The following is a 19,766-nucleotide window of genomic DNA, read 5'->3' as shown; positions in this document are numbered from 1 at the left end:
TAATATGTTATATCGATATTTCAAAAAATGAAAGAAAAAACTTTGTGGATTTAGTGAAAAGATTTAGTGGAACTGTTGTTAACTATTAATCTCGGCAAATATTAGGTAAATTTCCTTTTTGATGAACTTGTTCGTTTTTCTAGCTCTTTCGATGCCTATTCAAATACTTTGATTGTTATAGTTTTTCTGGTCGAACCTTCAAATTTTAATGTGATAGAAATTGTACATTTTTGGTTTTTTAAAAATGTACTATATTATCTATATTTTATTACATTGTCGTTTTCTAAATATTATTAAGGAATGATAAAAACATTATTCTATTTTTATTACAAATGCAATGTAACAATAAGAGAAAAAATTCATTTTCTGTCATTTTACTAACTTAAAATCATTTAAAATGAACTGTTCTCTATAACACAAAGAACTCAATAATTGTTTCATTCCTTTTCTCTCTTAAAATTAGTACGAGAAGGAATTCGCACACTTCCGTCTTGTGAAATGCTAATTGCTATTTTTATTCGACTCCTTTGATTATTGAATGGTTCGAGAGCGTTTCGGCTATAGACTGTTTTTATTATTTTATGGAAGTAATACAATGAGGATAAAATAATATATAGGATAATATAAATATATAAGTACTTTATTAAGATAACAACACAAAAAATACAAAAGTACAAAAATCAACTAATGATTGATATAGGTTTAATTATCTTCAGTGAGGCATCTTGTGATATACATTTTTGTTTTATTTATCAGCCGCAAGAACAAATTCGCTCTATTTGTTTTGCTTGTTTTTATTGTTGTTTTGTTTGTATTTGTTTGGTGGTTTGCCGATACGTGAACATGCCACGTAAAACTGACCATGAGAAAAACATTTTCTAACTCGAAATCACAAACAGTCAAGGATTGGACTTGTGATTTCTTAACCATCATGGTGAAAGCAAGACGAATTCTGAAATTAATTCGTTTAAAGTCAAAGGGCATATCCATTGGGGTCATCAGAATCCTCGGAATGAGAACTAACTCATCTTTAAATTTTCCTTCTTAAATCACATTACACATCAGTTTTATTATCACTAAGTGCGTTCCATTGCATAGTTTTGGTTGCTTTGCATTTCGAAGAATGATGCCTACCGAGCCCGCCTTCACTTATAAAATGTGCGATGGTAAACCAGGCACACTCAAGGAGTTTAAAAATTCAGTTGGATAATTAGTGGCTTCGTCTTCGTTTGCCACACTATCAATAGATTTGTATGAATGCAATCACACCTTTATTCTTAGCCGCCAAAGTTGCTCGCTCACAACAATTTGTAATTTGTGTGGTTAGCAATGATGTTCGAATTCTTCTTGTGTCGATCATATTTAGGTTGACGTTCCAATTGTCTATTAAATGACTAACTGACTAACCTGACTAACAAACTGCCACACATGTGGTAGATCACATATCTTCTATCAGGAGCAAAGCTTACTTATGCTTCTCCGTATTCATCTCAAGATCAGGATTCCTTGTACTGACACGAATTTGATGAAAAATGTCTTCTGATATGTTATCTTTATATTTGTTCTACAGGTCGAGGATTAGATGGGAAGTATGTAGAAATAATATAGCCAACTAATGTGCATATCTGACTTGGAGATATAGACGTAATTGCTTCAGCGATTGACGTGTCCCGATAAGTATCGTTTTCAAGAAAATTGAGCTCTTGACATGCTACACGAAATGTTGGGCACACTGTACCATTAACATCGTAGTGATTCAAATTATGTCGACCCACGAACGTGTATCAGCAATAACCGCATATATAAACATTCATCATTCTTCGTATGAACTGTATAAATATTTTTTTGAATTCACCTATAATTACTGAAGTAGATCAAAAATCGATCCTTGACATTCGATTTTACGGTAAAGTAACTAGTTTCAAGTTCTATATTCGATCACATCAAATCTTACCATAAAAAGTCATCCAAATATAAATGTATTTATTGTTTGATATTTATTTATACTAAATATTATTTCTTGACAATATATTTATTGAAATTACGCCCAGCGCTGTGCGGAAAAAAGTAAACAACAAATCTAATGTCCAGTATCATCAATGTGAAAAGCAAATCAAAATAACACAAAATTGAATTAACTACCCCTAATCAAGATCGCGCTAGAACAATAAGTAAGAAAGACTCTGATAAAAGATACATTTTAATATTACAGAACAATACTAAAAGAGCTTATAGTTAATTTAACATAAGTATGAGAATAATATGCAGAGAACAGTTTACAAGACATTACAAGTTAACAGCAGTAGTATTCATAGTCTGTTATATATTTTGGAGTACGATGGCAGCCAAATAGTTCATCAGTTGTTCAAGGTTCTTTAATTGTAGAAGTTGTTTCATGGATCCCTTTAGGCCAGAGAGTCGTCTTTGGTGGGCATGCTCTTGGCTCAGCGGGATCTACATTTATCACAAATGGGCGGACTTTCTCCTTTGAGTAGTAACTCCTAATGGCCTATTCTGAGTCAGGAAAAAAATACCCAATTTACGCCTACTAAAGTTACAAATGTTGATACCTTGGTAAAACTCCTCTTTTACCTCGCACAATTTGTTATTGGTCATTAAATCCCAATATAGTTGATCCAGTTTTTTATAAAGTGCGGTATGATATGTATTCAGATCCCTTCTCCAGTACAGACATTCTTCCAAAAGGGATCCTTCCCATTTCCCAGCAAGATGGTCGGCTCTTTCATTACCTTCGATTCCCATGTGGCATGGTACATGTAGGTAATATTGACATGTAGGTAATATTCTTGCCGCTGTTACGAGCGGCCGCTTTTAAGCTCTCAAGAGAGATCATAGAGTCAGTGATGATTACCGCCGAGATCATATCTGGACAGTCTTGAACGCATTAAAAGCCTTATATGGCCAGAAATTCTGCAGTAAAAACACCCGTCAAAGAGGGCACTTTGATCTTCCTTCAATGTTGATGTATATGCAGCTCCCGTATATTTATCATTTTTAGATCCATCTGTATAAATCCGATGGTGTTTAAGGTATTTTTCATAGATCAATTGTTTGAAAAGGGAGCGTGCACTAAAAGATTTAAGAGCTTCCTTAGGAATAAATCTCCTTGAAAGATCAATGGCAATAGGTACGTTCTGTCAGGGAGGTATTTTATTTGTGAATTTACAGATAATAGGTATTTCCAATGACAAGTGATTGCAGATTTTTCCAATGACAAGTGATTGCAGATTTTCTGGAAGTAATAGCCAGACCCTTTGTATGTTTGCCCCTTTATTTTGGTACTGCGGTTAATGGGAAAAAATGCCCATACTGAGATAGCCTCGGCTTGAGTTTTAATGAGCCTGCGTACCTTAGTAGCAAAAATTCTCATCTAGAGTCTAGGGAAGAAATCTCCGCCTCACAGAGCAGACTGTCAATTGGACTTGTATGGTATGCTCCTAGAGCAATCCTTAGTACTGTGTTCTGGATTTAATATATGAGGAAGCCGCAGAAATGAAACACTGGCAGCAATAGTCCAGCTTACTCAAAGTCAGTGCTTTATAGATGTTCAGAAGAGTGGTTCTATGAGCACCCCAGTGAAAGTTGGCGAGGGATCGAATTAGATCTGTCGAAGCCAGCTGAGACCTGAGTCGAATATAATTTCCATGAATTTATGCTCAGGCTTGTTGTTTATGTCATTGCCATCAATAGATAGAGCTGTCATTCGGGGACAATTCCTTATTCTGCAATAGTGTACGTTATTCGATTTATCAGGTGAGAATCGAAGGCCATTTGCTTTTTCCCAAGAAGGGAGAGTATCGAGGCTGTTTTGCAGAATTTCCTGACTTATTTTGTGATCCTGATGAACATTATAAATGACAATCTCACCAGCGAAAAATCGTGCTGTAATTTGCTCAGGTATGTGTTCTCTGATAGAGCCAAACGCAATTAAATATAGGGTTGGACTTATGCTGGAGCTTTGAGGTACACCATTTATATGTGGGAAGGATGACGATATCTTGCCATTGACTCTAACCCTGAAAGTTCAATCCCTTAGGAAGGATGAAACAAATTGATACGCTTTACCACCTATCTTCCATTCTTGTAAACAAACATAAAATGTTCTACAGATATAGCTTTTGAGTTTCACTAAAGGTCTTAATATATATTGATCTAATACCATCTAGACCAGGAGAAGTGTCTCTAAGTTTACATACTGCTTGTGAGAGCTCATCGTATGTTATAGGATCATCCAAGCAATCATAAATGTTTCTAGTTTTCAGAGTTCTCCATATTATATGACCATAATTATATGACCGTGATGTTTTGTAAAAAAGGTATGATATTATTTACCAAACAGTTCTGCTAATTCCAGTGGGTCTTCTATATAGCGTGTCCTTTCAACTATCATTGGTAAGTTAGATATAGCTAAACCCTTTAGTTTGCGAGCGCTCATCCAAATATCCTAAGTTGAGGTAGGGGGATTTAAATTGTTGGTGAATTCCATCCAGCTTTTAGCTTTTGACTCCCAGATTTTTTCCTGGATAAAGCCTTCAGTCTCTTATATTCTATAAGACAGGTGGTACATGGATGATTTTTGAATCTGTTGAGTGCCCGCTTTTTATTTTCTATGGCTCGCTTACTGTCAATATTCCACCATGGCACAGGGGGCTTCCTGTTTTTGCGTATAATTCCAGGAGAAATCTAAGCAAAGAGCAAAATAAGAGTAATTTCTTCCACTATAGAATTCAAATCCATATCAAGAGAAGGTAATGTGATGAGCCGCCTAGATTTATCCCAATCAATATTGGGTAGATTTACCATTGTTGATTCAATAGTAGGGTATGTGAGACCTTCTAATTCAATGAGGGTGGGATAGTGATCACTGTCATACAAATCAGCCACAGATGTCCAAAGTGTCCCGCCCATCAAGGTTGCTTAATAAAGCCCTAAGTCAATGTAAGAGCGGCTTCCAGTCGCCAAAGAGATGAAGGTGGGTTATTAAGAAGGATCCATTATTCAATGTGATCCCAATTCAGGCGCATGGGCGTTAAAGTCTCCCACAGTCAAAACCGGTTGAGGCAGCTGAGTCAGCAACTCCTCCAGTTTCTTTTCAGTCACCACTGTAGAAGGGCCAAATACAAGTTACAAATTGTAAAGTACAAAATTGTCTGTCCGTAAGATACATTTTAATAGTTACTGCTTCCAGGTTCGTTATTAAATGAACTTATTCGTATACTAAATCCTGTTTAACCAGGATAGCTACTCCCCCTGATGATCTGTTTGTATTGGATCTTTCTTTTCTAATTACCTGAAAACCTCTAAACTGAAGGAAGTCCTCTTTTCTAAGATTAATTTCTTGGAGAGCTAGGACTGATGGTTTATGAAGACCTGCTATCAACTTTAGTTCACTAGATTTGGATTTAAAATCCTTCAGGTTCCAATGTGTTATTTTATATGTCATGGTGTCAATTAGAAAATGTCTAAATCCATATCATCCCCAGTCATGTATTTTAAGCCACCCTTATGGCGGCTACTCGGATGACCACTACTACTTTCCTTATTTAGTGGTGAAAGGGGGTGAGAATGATGAGAAGTGCTAGGAGTTGAATCTCTGCAACCCCTTAATAAATTTGAATTATTTGTTCATAGCATCGCCATCCAATGAATAAATTCATTAACTTTTAAAAATATTAATCTTATTAATTTAAAAAAATTAATATTAATAAATTTGATATAGAAACGATTTAGATCGAAAGTATCGTATCTTGTGCACGATTAATCGATTCTTAGTATCGAAAAATATAACAATAAAATCAGAATCGAGAATGGATTCTTTAAAAAATCTTTCGATCCCTAAGATGCACTGTCAAGTGTACAACATTAGGACGACGTTCGTAAATAGAAACTGAGAATGTATGCCAAATTGCCTCATTGCAGTTCATATATCTTTTTTCATCTAATTTCATAGTTGTTTCATGTATTTAATGGAAAATGTGTCTTGAATGCTTTTCAAATAAGTGGCGAATATGAAACGATCCAACTGTTGTCGACCGCGAAATCATTTCTTTTCACTTTCGTCGTAATAGTTCCACGGTTATCATACGGTACAGACAACTTTAAGAACAATCCGTTTGACAGTTGTCAATTTAACGCAACATTTTGTATGGGAAAATGTGTTTTTAATTTTTTAATTTTTTCGCCAATTATCCAATGTTTTTAATGAATATTCTGTTATTCTGGACGGAGACAAATCCAACAAATCAAATACCATGAAAATCGGTCCAGCCTTTCTCGAGTTAGAAGTGTTCGCCTTAGCCAAACCCGCCTTTGTTTTATATATTAAAAATAGTATATATATATATATATATATATATATATATATATATATATATATATATATATATATATATATATATATATATATATATATATATTAGATGAGAGAAGATAAGGCTTGAAATAATTTTACAGTTATTATCAAATGAAAAATTTGTGCCTGAGAAATTCATAATAGATTTAGATTTAGATTTGGTAAGAAAACTTAATTTCGGTAAATCTGCGTATGTAATTAATGTACTATGTAAATGTAATCTAAAATATACGAATTTCTCTGTCGAATCGAAATTCCTGCACGAATTCCACATTATAAACCTGTAGCATTGTTTCATTAACCGTTCCATCAACGTTAGCTCTCCGCCCACCTCCTTTCTCACTCAATCTCTCGCTCTTTCTCTCTGTCTCTCTCTCACACATACACACACACATTTATACACTTTATTCTCCCATCCCATTACGGTCACGAAAACGTTCTCATCGTCGTCCTAAATCCCGCTGTATTGTTCCAGGTCGAACAAGGCCTGAAATTATACAACCAGCACAAGCAACAACAGGCCGTGAGGAAATGGAAAAGTTCACTGAAAGCCTTAAGGAAAAGGGAGGACAAATTCAACGTGTTGGGGTATCTTTATCAGGCTTATATGGATTGGGGCAAGTACAGGTAAGGAATGGTAATGGTGCGGTAACGAAATTTTGCGGGGGACGCGAAAAGCTGGGGTCGACGTCGCCCTTGCGGTACACCCGATACGATCGGCATCTGGCTGCGAAAAAAGATAAACACCGACAAGAAAATTGAAGTAGAACTATAAAAATGTCTGGGAAATTTAGTAGCCTGGCTCTGCTGCTTTATATACTCTGCGTGTCTGCGTTAAAATGAAATACGAAGTGTCCTTAAGTAAATTTTGTTCAATTTCAGCCCACACAATCTTTATACATAAATTATATTTTTTGTGAGGTTATCCGACAAATGAAGTATACATATACATAACTTTTACATTAGATGAATAATACTTTTTATATATTAGGCCTATAAATTAGTTTTATATGTTTTATTTTTAAATTTGAAACTTTATTGTAAAAACTGAGATATTGCCCAAAGTATCGATACCTGCTACTTTTCCCATCTTTTAGGTAATTTGCGGATTCCATCTCGAAAAAACGATGTAGCTTTTGATGTCATCTACGAATCGACCCATCTTTTCGTATCTTCATAAAAAATGAACGTTCTGCTTCGAAAAGTTTTAGATATGTCAGAATATGTTAGAAATCAGAAAGTGCAATGTCTGGAAAATACGGAAGGTGCGGTGACACTTTGAATTAGTACACGCGTTTTAATGTTTCCAAGTATGTTTTAACTGGTTTTGCAATATGTGGTTGAGAGTTGTTATGTTGAAAATCAAAATTGTTGTGTTTTTGCTCGTATTCCGGATTTTTTGCACGTATAGCAATGCTGAAAGAATATATAAAATATATGATTGATATTTATTTCGATATATAGTTATGTTTGGGTCGATATTTTGTATAGTATGGATAGTTGTAAATGTGACTATCGAATTTTGAGTTGTAAGGGGAAATATTGACAGTGGCTGCTGGAATATAAGCGCTGCAGTGTTGTTCACCCAAAAAGAAAACTAAAGAAGCTATCAAAAATATTTATGTAATTTCAGTAAAATACTAATATCTTTTCTATTATTTACCAAAAAGCAAATCCACTTAGCGTTCGCGTATTCTTATTGTAATAAATGATAAAAAAATTGCAATGGAAGTGTGAGCCGCGGAAGTAACGTTAAGTAGGCTTCCGATTCACGTTATCGCTATCGCTATTACTTATCTGGGCCAAACGATCGTGCTGTGCAAGCTCCTTCAAATTCCTACGCGTCACTTCGCTGCGCTTCGGTCTAAAACAAGGCTGATATATACGTTGAGATTTCACTGCATTTAGTTCAACGCCTTATATCCCGTATGTATAATAACTATTGGCCATGGAAGTAGTATTTAATTTAATGAAGGTGAAGAAATTTTTTAAATATTCTTGCGAAAAACAGTCGGGATTTAAAGGAAAAGGTAGATAATTACATTTATTTAAAAAATAAGTGGATTTATTGATGTAACAAAAAAAATCGTGGTACTGTTTTCCCTGCTTACTTTTTGGTTGCGATAAACCTTTGACGGATATACTAGTCACCGATCTAGAGCACTTAAAAAGACATGAAAACTCTATAAATCCATCCTCATAATTGTATGGAATTTACATTACTAGCGTCAACTAATATTATGGCCCAATTAGATTCTGCGTATTGGATAAATATATAGAGACATAATGAAAGTGTGTCAAAGAATAGGTATGTTTAATAAAAATTTTTAAATTGCTTTACATTTTGTGGAGCATTAGAATTGACTCTTCGGAGACATGGTGGGAGCGATACTTTCTAGAATTTGGGGATATTTCGTGGACATACATTTTTAGACTGAACTAGATGCAACTCCATGTCAGCGTCTAAAGAATGCTTTAGTATTTTAAAGCACCGCCAAAGAAATACAGTACGATCTGTTACGGTATATGCTTGAAGAAGTCACTAACAAGTAATTGAGTAAATTAATAATTCTTCAGTTTTGGCGATCATTGAAGACGAAACAACTGAAACAGCTGAAAAATCCCCACTGGTAGATATTTTTAGATATGTTTGCGATGTGTACAGAAACTGTGGTCCCAAGAACCAGAAATGGTAGATAAATCCTTTAATTCAAAATTCAGCCAACAAACTGATCAGTCGCTCAAGCATTAATTAAAAAAAAAGTGATCCTTTGCTCACTATATACTCTGTTATACATACCAATTAAATTTCATTATGTCTAAAGATGCTTCACCAGAAAAATAACGCAACCGTCGAGGCAACAGTAAATTTGATCACCGAATTCCTGCTTTAGAAGTGTGTATAATAAATTTTGTAAAAGATCAATTTCATTTTAAAATACATCTAGTGGTTGCATCACTTTTCTCTTTGGAATACTTTGGAGAGTAATGCGGTAAATTTCCTGAGGATAAAATCGCTTCCATCCGTTCTTTTTATCACACACTTGATAATGAACGATTACAAACTGAACTGTCAGTTATTTATTCAAGAAATGATTGCAGAACGTTACATCGTACATCAATTCTTCTAAAAATTTTATAAACAAACTAGGAGACACTTTGAAGGAGACTAGACAATTATTAGAAATCGTGATAAAAACTCCCATGATAAAAGCAGAGGCGAGGAGGCCGTGTTTCTCAATACTAAAGCGCAGCAAAACAATTCTCAGACATTCACTTGTCGAGGATTTTTTAATTGCTCTTTCCAAGCTATCTATTGGAAAAGAGTTTATATTCGAAATAGATATTAGAAAGTGCGATCGGAAAAAAAAATCAGTACAGTAGAAAATAAATGCAAAATGCCATAAAAAGGTAAGAGTCGAAAATTCAATATCTAAACTACAAATGGAGCCTAGGATAATTTGAAACATAAAAATAAAAATAAGAAAATTATTTCAGCAATTCATAAAATATATGGAGAACACTTCACAAAAATTGAAATATCGACATCAGGCGAAGTATCACATATTGCAATTTTGAATCTAGAGAACACCAGAACTCAGAACGAACAGGTGAATGAACAAAAAGTCGGCGCAGGAGAGCCTTGAAATTGAATTAGCCAATATATAAAAACAAATAAACACCCTCCAGCTGCAACTGAATAAACAAAACTCTGAGGGTAAGGACAAAATAGCGATAAATCACCAAGCCAATACTAAAATATGAAACAGATGAAGAAGAATTGCAGAAAGAAGTAGGCTGGATAACGGTTAAAAATAAAAAAAGGAAAGAAAATAATTCCCCAGGATCTTCACTGCAGCAATAAAAAATAAAACAAAACAATGAACAAATTAAAGAAATTAGAATGCCCCCCCAATTATCGTAAGTAATATTACCGACTTTGACTTGCTCTACGAAACACTGAAAGCCAACTATATAGTATTCAAAGCAATGGTGTTAAATAATGGACAAATCAAATTCAACGTCGAATGCCGTATAAAACATTCCCGAAAGTAACAGATTGTCTAGAGTTTCTGAAACTGCAATGGCACTCTTATTAAGACAAACAAAGCAGAGATATCAAAGTTATGGCAAAAAAATCAGACTTAATACAGCAATGCAAAAGATGCCAATTGCATGAACACACAGAGAAATTCGACAGAAGAGAACCCAGATGTGTAAAATGTTCAGGGAAACATATCACCACAGAGTGTAGAAAACCCAAGGAAGCTAAAGCAAAATGTGCGTACTGTCATGAAGCGCATCCGGCGCATGAAGTTATAGAGGATGTGTAGTTACTAAAACACGACAGAGAGGAGAAATAGGGTAGCTCAAGTTATACCTCAAGAAACAATGGTTGAAAAGAAACAACCGAAAAGATATAGCCAAGTTAATGATGAAATGTCTTATACCCAAAGTATCAGCCAAAATAACCAAAGAGACACAAAGGAACATTAAGTAACCACCAACTAATTGCTATTTAAACTAATAGCAAAGTTGGACAGGCAGGAAAAAATGAATGAATATTTTTCCGAAAGACTAGAAAAACTAGAATTGAAAAACATTAGGTCTGTGGCTCCAAGAACCAGAAATGGTAAAAAAAGATATTCGAATAGCAATTCGGAATGCTAATGGTATCCAGCAACATCATGCTACCTTACAACTATTCCTAGATATGCAAAAAATATATATTTGCCTGATATCAGAAACAAATTTGACAAAAGAATCCTTTATAATATTTAGATGATATAAATTTTAGCATATATCCAGCTAACACCGCAAGAGGACGAAGTGCAGTAATAATATAAAAGAACATTTGCCCCCATCAAGAACCCGGGCTCAGTACAGCAGAAAATTAGGTAACAGCAGTAACTGTTAAAACAAGCAGATACAGGGTTACAATAGCCGCAATTTATTGTCCCCCAAGATAAAATCAAAAAAAGGAAAATTATTTGAATGTCCTAAGTAACCTGGGAGAAACATTTATAATTGGAGGTGATTTTAATAAAAAAATATAAGATGGGGATCTAGAATAACAACAACCAAAGGCAATGAACTACATAAAGCAACCGCTGAACTAAAATGTAGCTACATGTCAATTGGAAAACCAACTTATTGGCCGACTGATCAAGAGAAAACCCCTGACCTGTTAGATTCCTTCATAGTAAGACAACATCCATCAAAGTAAGTAACATAACATCCAACTATATAAAAGTCGAAGAAAATTTTGAGCTAAGCTCAGATCATACGCCAGTGATTCTGATGTTGAGCAAAAATAATATAAGGAAAGAACCAACCAAAAGAACCAAAGCCCAACGTTTACAAACAATAAAACAGACTGGGAAGGATTTGCTGAAGAATTGAACAAACGAATTCAACTAAATGTACCCATCAAGACAACATAACAATTAAATTTTGAAGCAGAAATATACGTAGTGGATATTCAACAAGCTGCTTGGAATAATACTCGATAAATTAAGAATACAATTAAAGGAATTAATTATCCAAAAGAAGTGAAGGAAATGGTAGCTGAAAAACGAAAATTACGAAAAAAAAAATGGCAAGAAAGCAGAACACACGAAAATATAAATACTTTAAACAATATAATCAAAAGACTGAAAAGGGAAATATTGGAAATTAAAAATAAATCCATAAATGACTATCTGAAAAATTTAACAGATGATAAAGAAACTGGTTATTCTCTCTAGAAAGCCACGAAAAATCTAGAACGCTCATGTCTACATGAGGAAAGACTCCATTTTCATGAAAATATTGAAGTATTGCAACTTTTGGATACCACGAGGGCAGGACACAGACTCAAAAGAATCAAACCATCTGATCTTGTGTAGTGAGGTGCATATAATAAAAATACAGCAGTGACATGTATAAACATTATTTCACCAGGGACTGAGATAGGGCCGATGGGATTCTAGTTATATACCAAGATTTAAGTTATCATGAAAACAAATTGTAGGTTAGTCGGAAACGACTAGTAACAATGTAATAATTAAACAATAAAAAAAGGTGAAGTAAAAAAGTAAAACTCCTCGTAGATACGATTCAGACTCGGTACAAATTCAGCTTCAACTATCAAATTATATCACAGATCAAACTAAAAAGAAATTTTCAAATAGCTTAACACTTGATAAATCAACTGTATTTAGACCTTTACATGTAATATGACATACGAATTTACTGAAAATGTCATTTTTAACCTTTTTGAAAATCACGGTTTCATTGTTTGCCAAGCAAGACAAAGCAGATTTTTCTGAAGTTTTACTGTTCATATGTATCATATGATGAGATTAGCATGATAATGTATTACGCGCTGTTAGAGTCAAAGAAAGAAGAAACTGTTTCTGCAGATGTCAAAAAAGAGTGTGCCTACTAGACATAGCACCTTCTGATCCCGCTTCTTGAGATTGAAACAGCATGACTTGACTGGCACACGGTCTCAAAATACTGAAGAAGTGTGAAAATGGACACATGATCTAATCACTAGTAACATCGTTTTTTCAATTCGAAATCGCCATATTGAAATAAACAGAGAAAAAGCTGTAGAAAATGATGGAAAATATTGTCATTGATATATATTGTACCAAATTTTGTTATATTAAAATAATTCATTGTATTTTAAACCATATTGCAGTAATTAGATAAAAAAATCAAACCATTATCTTTCCAATTTTTATATACAATCTTCTTAAAATCGCAAAGATAAAAATACCATGAAAGATATCTATACTATAATAACCAAAACATTTATCATATTTTAATATTTGATGTTTATATAAGAGAATATTGTCGTACGTAGAACAATAACTGATCATTAATCAGCAATGATTTAATCGAAATCATCGAGTATTTTCGCTGCGCACATTTTAACGACGCTAAGTTCCAATTAAGCTCCATAAAAGCTGATTTACGCGCCAAGCGCAGCTGTTCACTGAAGTATTATTAATTTAGCTTTGATGACTAACTTTATTAGACTTAGATGGCGCTCTCGTTGTCGAAATGAAAACGGACAATTTATTAGCACAAGTGTTTCTTTAGTGTGTGCCCTGAAAGAGGTATGGAAACATTAGTTCATAGGTAGTTAGGAAATGAATATATAAAAGCAATATACCTTTATGTTAAATTACAAAAATATATAAAGTCAGTCTTAAATCAACATAAAAACTCAACTTTAGTGAAAAAATGTCGAATTTTTTTATAGATTTTATTGCATTATGTTATAATGTGTCTTATATTATTATTGTATTATATGTAAAATTTCAACATTAGTATATATTGGAATAATATTAATTTACAGGTGAGTTCTCTCTCTCTCTCTCTCTCTCTCTCTCTCTCTCTCTCTCTCTCTCACACACATGCACCGTAGGTTGACAAAAGTTTAACCTGCTCCGTCCATCCAGGACATTGAACTGTACATAATCGTTCTTTGACAATGGTGATTCTGTGGTATTCCTAATAGATCTCCTAATTTGGAACCGTTAGACATTCATCAGTTTTCAAAGTTCTTTCAAAAAAATTTTTCTGTGAAGTGTTTCGCACCAAATGAAGAAGTTGACAGGGTCATATACGGGCCTGAACAATACCTTATGATAAACTAATTCTGTGTAATTTAATCACTTTAATCAGTTTTGGGGCAATTTCCAGATTTATGCTCATATTTTCATCACTTGTCAAATTTGAAAATAACAGGAAACATCCAACCTTTGAAGAAGATCCCTAGTCCATGTATACCCGACACAAGCATTGCTGTTCAGGGTATAATAACAGGTCAATTGAAAAGTCCCCGGCCTACGATAGTAAAACTTTTTTGGCAAAATTAGTTTTTTTTATTCAACATAATTCCCTTTAAGGGTGATACACTGATTATAGCGACCCTCCAACTTTTCGATACCATTGCTATCTTGCTTATTCTCTGTTTTGCAATCTGTACTAGATGGAATAATAAGACAAACAATGTGTTTTATTATCTGTGTAAATTATCTGCTTGGTTTTATTTATTAGCTTTAAAGAGCTTTTATCGGTGGATACAGCTCTAATCTGTCTATGTAAATCTGTTACTGAGACTGAGGATGTTACATGTCTTTAGCCTCGTGTGCTGTTAACCTCCTGCTCTGTTTAATGCTAGTGCTAGCTTACTTGTGTGTCGTGCAAGTCCATTTTGACTGACCATGCTGGCTTATTTACAGCTTCACCGTTCGTATGCCGACGTCGATGTATTGGCTATGCTTTGGGGAATATAGAACATGTTCCTTTGCTGTGCCCCGTAGTTGAAAAGCTGTTTGTCTAACTCGGTTTAATGGTGACTTTCTTACCATAATTTTGCTCTCATTACATAAGTGGGAGTGGCGACCTGTTAACCAATATACACTGAGGAGTTTGCGGTCTTACACCTTGATTCTTAGGATGCTTGGTCCACATGTGTTTCTGCCAAGTTAATTCTAAGTAGGTAAAGCAAGGACCCAAGTACTTAGCTTGTTCATTATGTGTGATGTCTTCGTTGTCTAATTTTAGGGGCTTCTCTGTCTATTTTTCTGAGTGTATAAGTTATTTGATTTACATTGCCTGTTTCATTTAGATGATATTGAAATACTGAAGGTAGGTCGCAAATATTGAGACCTTATTAGTTGGAAGGTCCGTAGTTTAAATCAAGTATAAAACTGGTCCTAATATGCTGCCCTGAGGGGTTGCCCAGTTTACTGTTTAGTTTACTAATTATATTGTTAGACATTAATTTACCACTTACTGGCAAAAGGTCTTTGAGGTCAATGTTTCAAAGACAGCAGGACATATTGGCCGGCTTGGCTGTAATACTCGAAACAAGACAAAAATTATATTCTTATTAAACCATAGAAAACTGATACTGATACCTTTTGGATAATTCGATATCTTAGCCTTTTGTTCTATTTGAGAATCACTTTATTAGATACAGAACCCTCTTATGTTGGGTAGGTTCCATCCCAACCATAGATATTCCCATTTCCCTGATAAGATCAAGGACGGGGTAGTATGAACAGTTCTGGTACTTTCACAGGGTACCTGATAATACGCCATACGGTTAGTTCTATAGGCCTTCCGATCCTATACTGACATGAATCTAACAATATTCTCATATATAGTGATGAAACTGGAATGTCGCATTTATATGTGACATTAAAAAAAGGTTGAAGTTAATTAAGTATTTAATTTCGTTCAAAATTCATTGTTCAAACAGATATAGTAATTTATTAAATACAATGATAATTAATTATAATTTCCCTGTTTTGCGGGTTCCATTAATTACGATCAAATATACGAACGACAAATTTTACTTACATTAACTCTAATTAATTTATTGAAATATTCGACTACAGGTTTAAACTATTTTCATAGAAATACATTAAATAAAATTATAGGCATCTCTCGAGAGTTGGAATAATTTCAGTTTTAGTTAATTGGAAATGTTTGTTACTGGAAATGTCATTTATGGTGAAATTGTATGTTTTGTCAGTCATTTGAACCTCATATTTTTGCACCTGAAATTTACTTAATTACGAGGTTTGTTCAAAGTAACGAACTATATATTTTTAATAATTTCAAATAAAATTTATTACTATTTATTTAGTTTTATGTAATTTAATATTAAGGATCAATCTAGTTGGTTTGTTTCGTAAAATATTTAACCGTTATATAAATGTTAAAATTACGTCGCCTATTAATCTCAAGTGCAAAACTATCTCCTGATATATTCCTCTGTCAGTGTTACTTTCACTATCAAAATCACTGTTCAAGTTAATTTGTAAATGATTAATCTCTAATGTATCAAACACTTGGTCTTCTTCTATCTGTCATCTGAAAACCTTAGCAATTTAACTTTTAATGACACTAATACTGACCTCTCTAACGCATTTTACTGGCAGGGGGCTCCCCATTATATTGTTTCGCTTCAAAGCAACTGATTAGAGACGCAATCTATTGCTGACTGTGACCACCTATTAGCTCGCAATTTCAATCAGAATAATCACAAATACTAAGCAGCGATTTTAAATTGCCAAAACAATGTTTACCGGTTTATAAGCTCTAATTATTCACTAATGATTTGAAAAAGTTTGCAGATATTTGACAGAGTCTACACACTGGCAATGACTTTAAGGAACTTTACAAGAACATTAACATGAACATGTTCAACAAAAAATTATTCAGGCAACTTAAAATTATTCCATTAGCTGAATACGAGTGCGAATTGATTTATCACAAAACGGACATGCAAAGGAGATATCTCTCTATTGCTTTTCAATATACAGGCGATATACGAATTAATATAAATACCATGCAATATAGTACATCTTCTTGCATGTTGATAACACTGCTTCCGTGTAAATAGTTTAATGCGTATATATTACTCATTTTACATGTCAAATCTTGTAGGTTATATTTCAATTTATTAGACGCTTTGTTCTGCGAACGTTAAAACTAATGGTCGGTGAAATGTTTGATCTCTCAGACGTTCAACGTTCTAGGAGAGACAGTATTTACCGTATGGTAATGATAGCATACACAAGATATTGTAGAACATTATCGGTGAAGAGGAACAGTGGGCCAAACCAAAAGTTAGTTGACCGAGATCGACGAATGTTAACAAGTATTGTGCCCGGACAAGATAAAACTACCAAAACAAATGTAACAGCAGAACTTGATGCTCACTTGTGTAACACTGTCTCGACAACCATTACAAGAGTACGGCGGGAGCCCCACAAAGCTAATATTTATGGAAATGCTGCGATTACAAAACCCTTCATTCAAAAAACGACAATATCAATTCAAATAACAACAATAGCATAAAATCTGGACACTTGATGATAGGAAGAACAAACGGTCGGGGTTTATAAAAGGAAAATCCCAAAAAAATCTTATGGTTAGGACTGCCCGCTTCCTACACTCAAACCTGGAGAAGCATGGTATTCAATTCAACCATTTTATTCGCGTCACAGGCTGGATTATTGCAAGTGAATATCTCGAAACCCCCAATGATGATGTTCTAAGACTAGCATATTGCTGCCTAACACTGCCATATTCCAAGATGATAATTCGCCCATACTCACAGCCAAAATGGTTTAGTGTTGGTTTCAGGAACAGCAGAATATCATCTTCCTTGGCCAACACAATCTCCAGACTTCAACATAACTGAACCGTTATGGGGAATGTTAGAGCAAAGATTGAGGAGTATATTTCCATGTCCAACATAACTGAAGCAATTATAGGATATTTTACGAATCAATTTTTTGAATAATTCCTGCTGTTTTAAATATAATTCATCACCTTATTAATATATGAATATTGTGTATATGTCTTTTATTCTTCCCGGTAGTGACAACTAACAGATCTCGTGCAGTTAGAATAAATGCAGGTCCTCAGGTACTTGGACTTAGCAATATTGAAGAATAAAGTGTCATCTACAATTGAAGTTAGAAGTCGAATCGACCTAACTGCAGAATCTTTTGCCTCTCAAAGATGGGCGGGAAATATGACAGTGGAAATATTGTTAGAAATATATTTTTTAATTTAAGACATTTAATGCACATTTGAGGAAGATATCTACAAACGCAAATTATAATGGTTTGGACATGTCTGTAATATGCAAGCCGAAAGAATTTGTAGCGACCTTGAGGCATGTCGAATTTTACATCGTGGAATAACGGTCTACAAAATACCCATAAATATATTCCCAGATGTTGAACACGGGCGGGGTGCCAGCAGCGCCAACTAGAACCCGACAACGAATAGCTGGCGGCAACCCCGAGACGTTTATCTGGGATGTTATTGAAGGGTATTTCGGTCATTCAGTGCTCGACCCTCGTTTGGTTTAGACGTGCCACCATCGACTGCCCAAGCCTCATCTCCAGGTAACACCGCTGCCATCCTTTTTATCATTTGTATTTTTCACACATTTTTATATAGCCAATAAATAACGGCCACAAAATGTAAACACCACTGTTTCATTTCGTTTTACCTCCATTCACCGAGCCATATCATTTACCCTAAAAATTCTTCACAGACTTCAATAGCGAAATCGGCCTTAATGAGAAAATACAATGAGCAGCTCGGAAAAAAGCATGAATAGAGATCATAGAAAGCGATCTCAATATTAAAAAAAAAACATTTTCCGAGACTTGAACTATTACGGCCGATCGCCAATTATGGAGAAATTTGGCGAAAAATATTCTTCTTGCGGCTAGTTATGGACTGAAGATGAATTATGAATTCACTTTTAAAGCATTTTAATTAATTAATATGAATATATCCGTATTATTGAACAACATTTACTTAAACTAACACAGGCTATTGTCAAAGTTTAGAACATCTAGAATACTTGAAACAAAATTTCACTATCAAATTTAAGCCGAAACCATAATATTTAAATATAATAACTAAGATTCTATTACCTAGTGTTGTCGCTAACACTCTATTGCTATAACCGCCGCATATGACGAGAACATTCTCGATATCAGGTATAATATAAGTCACGTTTAATTGGAAATGTTTGTTGTCGTTTGTCGAAAAGTTAAACCATTATAAACGATGTATGGTTACTGTAATTTCCATGAGCGGAAACTCGATGTTCTCCATGTGGCATTTGTTTAATCAGGAGCTTTGTCGGAATTAACTCTGCGGATTTTCCAGCATATGATTTTATATGCTGATGTTATGTAGTAATTATTTTGTGTCACCAAATATTTTACCAATATGGAGAAATTTTTGTTTTATATTATTGTAAATAAATTATCAATGCTGAATAACAGGTTAAAATTAAAGTTGACCATTCCTTTGACCACAGTGGTATATATATAACAACTTCGAACTTAGACATTTCTTTCTTTCGAATTTTTTTTGTTATTTAATTAATACATTGTTACTAGTCGTTTCCGTCTAACCTATAATTTATCTTTATGCTAACTTAAATCTAGGTATATAACTAGGAGGACCCATCGGCCCTAACTCAGTCTCTGGTGAAATAATGTTTATATATGTCACTGCTGAATTTTATAATATATGCACTACACAACACTACATAAGATCAAATGGTTTGAATCTTTTGAGTCTGTGTCCTGTTCCGGTAGTATCCAAAAGTTGCAATATTTCAATATTGTTATGAGAATGGAGTCTTTCCTCATGCCCCCTTGCAATTCTCTTGATTTTTTAACTGACTGTGGGTATCTGAAGGCCTCGATGTAGGTAATCAGTCCTATAGTATTTGGGTGCACCCACAATACCTCTCAGGACTTTGTTCTGACAAATTTGTATATTATTTATGTTACTCTTTACAGAACACCCCCATAATTAAACTCCGTATGTCCATATAGGT

At 34.2% G+C, this 19,766-nt stretch overlaps 1 protein-coding gene across 1 annotated transcript in view; it reads left to right on the top strand.

The window, feature by feature from the left end:
- Positions 1-19,766, top strand: part of LOC143193124 (43 kDa receptor-associated protein of the synapse homolog) — a 138,333-nt gene that overhangs the window by 21,431 nt on the left and 97,136 nt on the right. Inside the window, exon 3 of the mRNA XM_076399096.1 lies at positions 6,849-7,000. Within this exon, the coding sequence (XP_076255211.1) occupies positions 6,849-7,000 (152 nt within the window). The remainder of the gene's footprint in view (positions 1-6,848; positions 7,001-19,766) is intronic.

This window comes from Rhynchophorus ferrugineus, unplaced genomic scaffold (assembly GCF_030347505.1).
Source record: "Rhynchophorus ferrugineus isolate W39M unplaced genomic scaffold, kcgeb_rfMv2 rfM3, whole genome shotgun sequence".
Classification (NCBI taxonomy): Eukaryota; Metazoa; Arthropoda; class Insecta; order Coleoptera; family Curculionidae; genus Rhynchophorus; species Rhynchophorus ferrugineus.
This window is presented reverse-complemented; position numbering and strand designations above follow the sequence as displayed.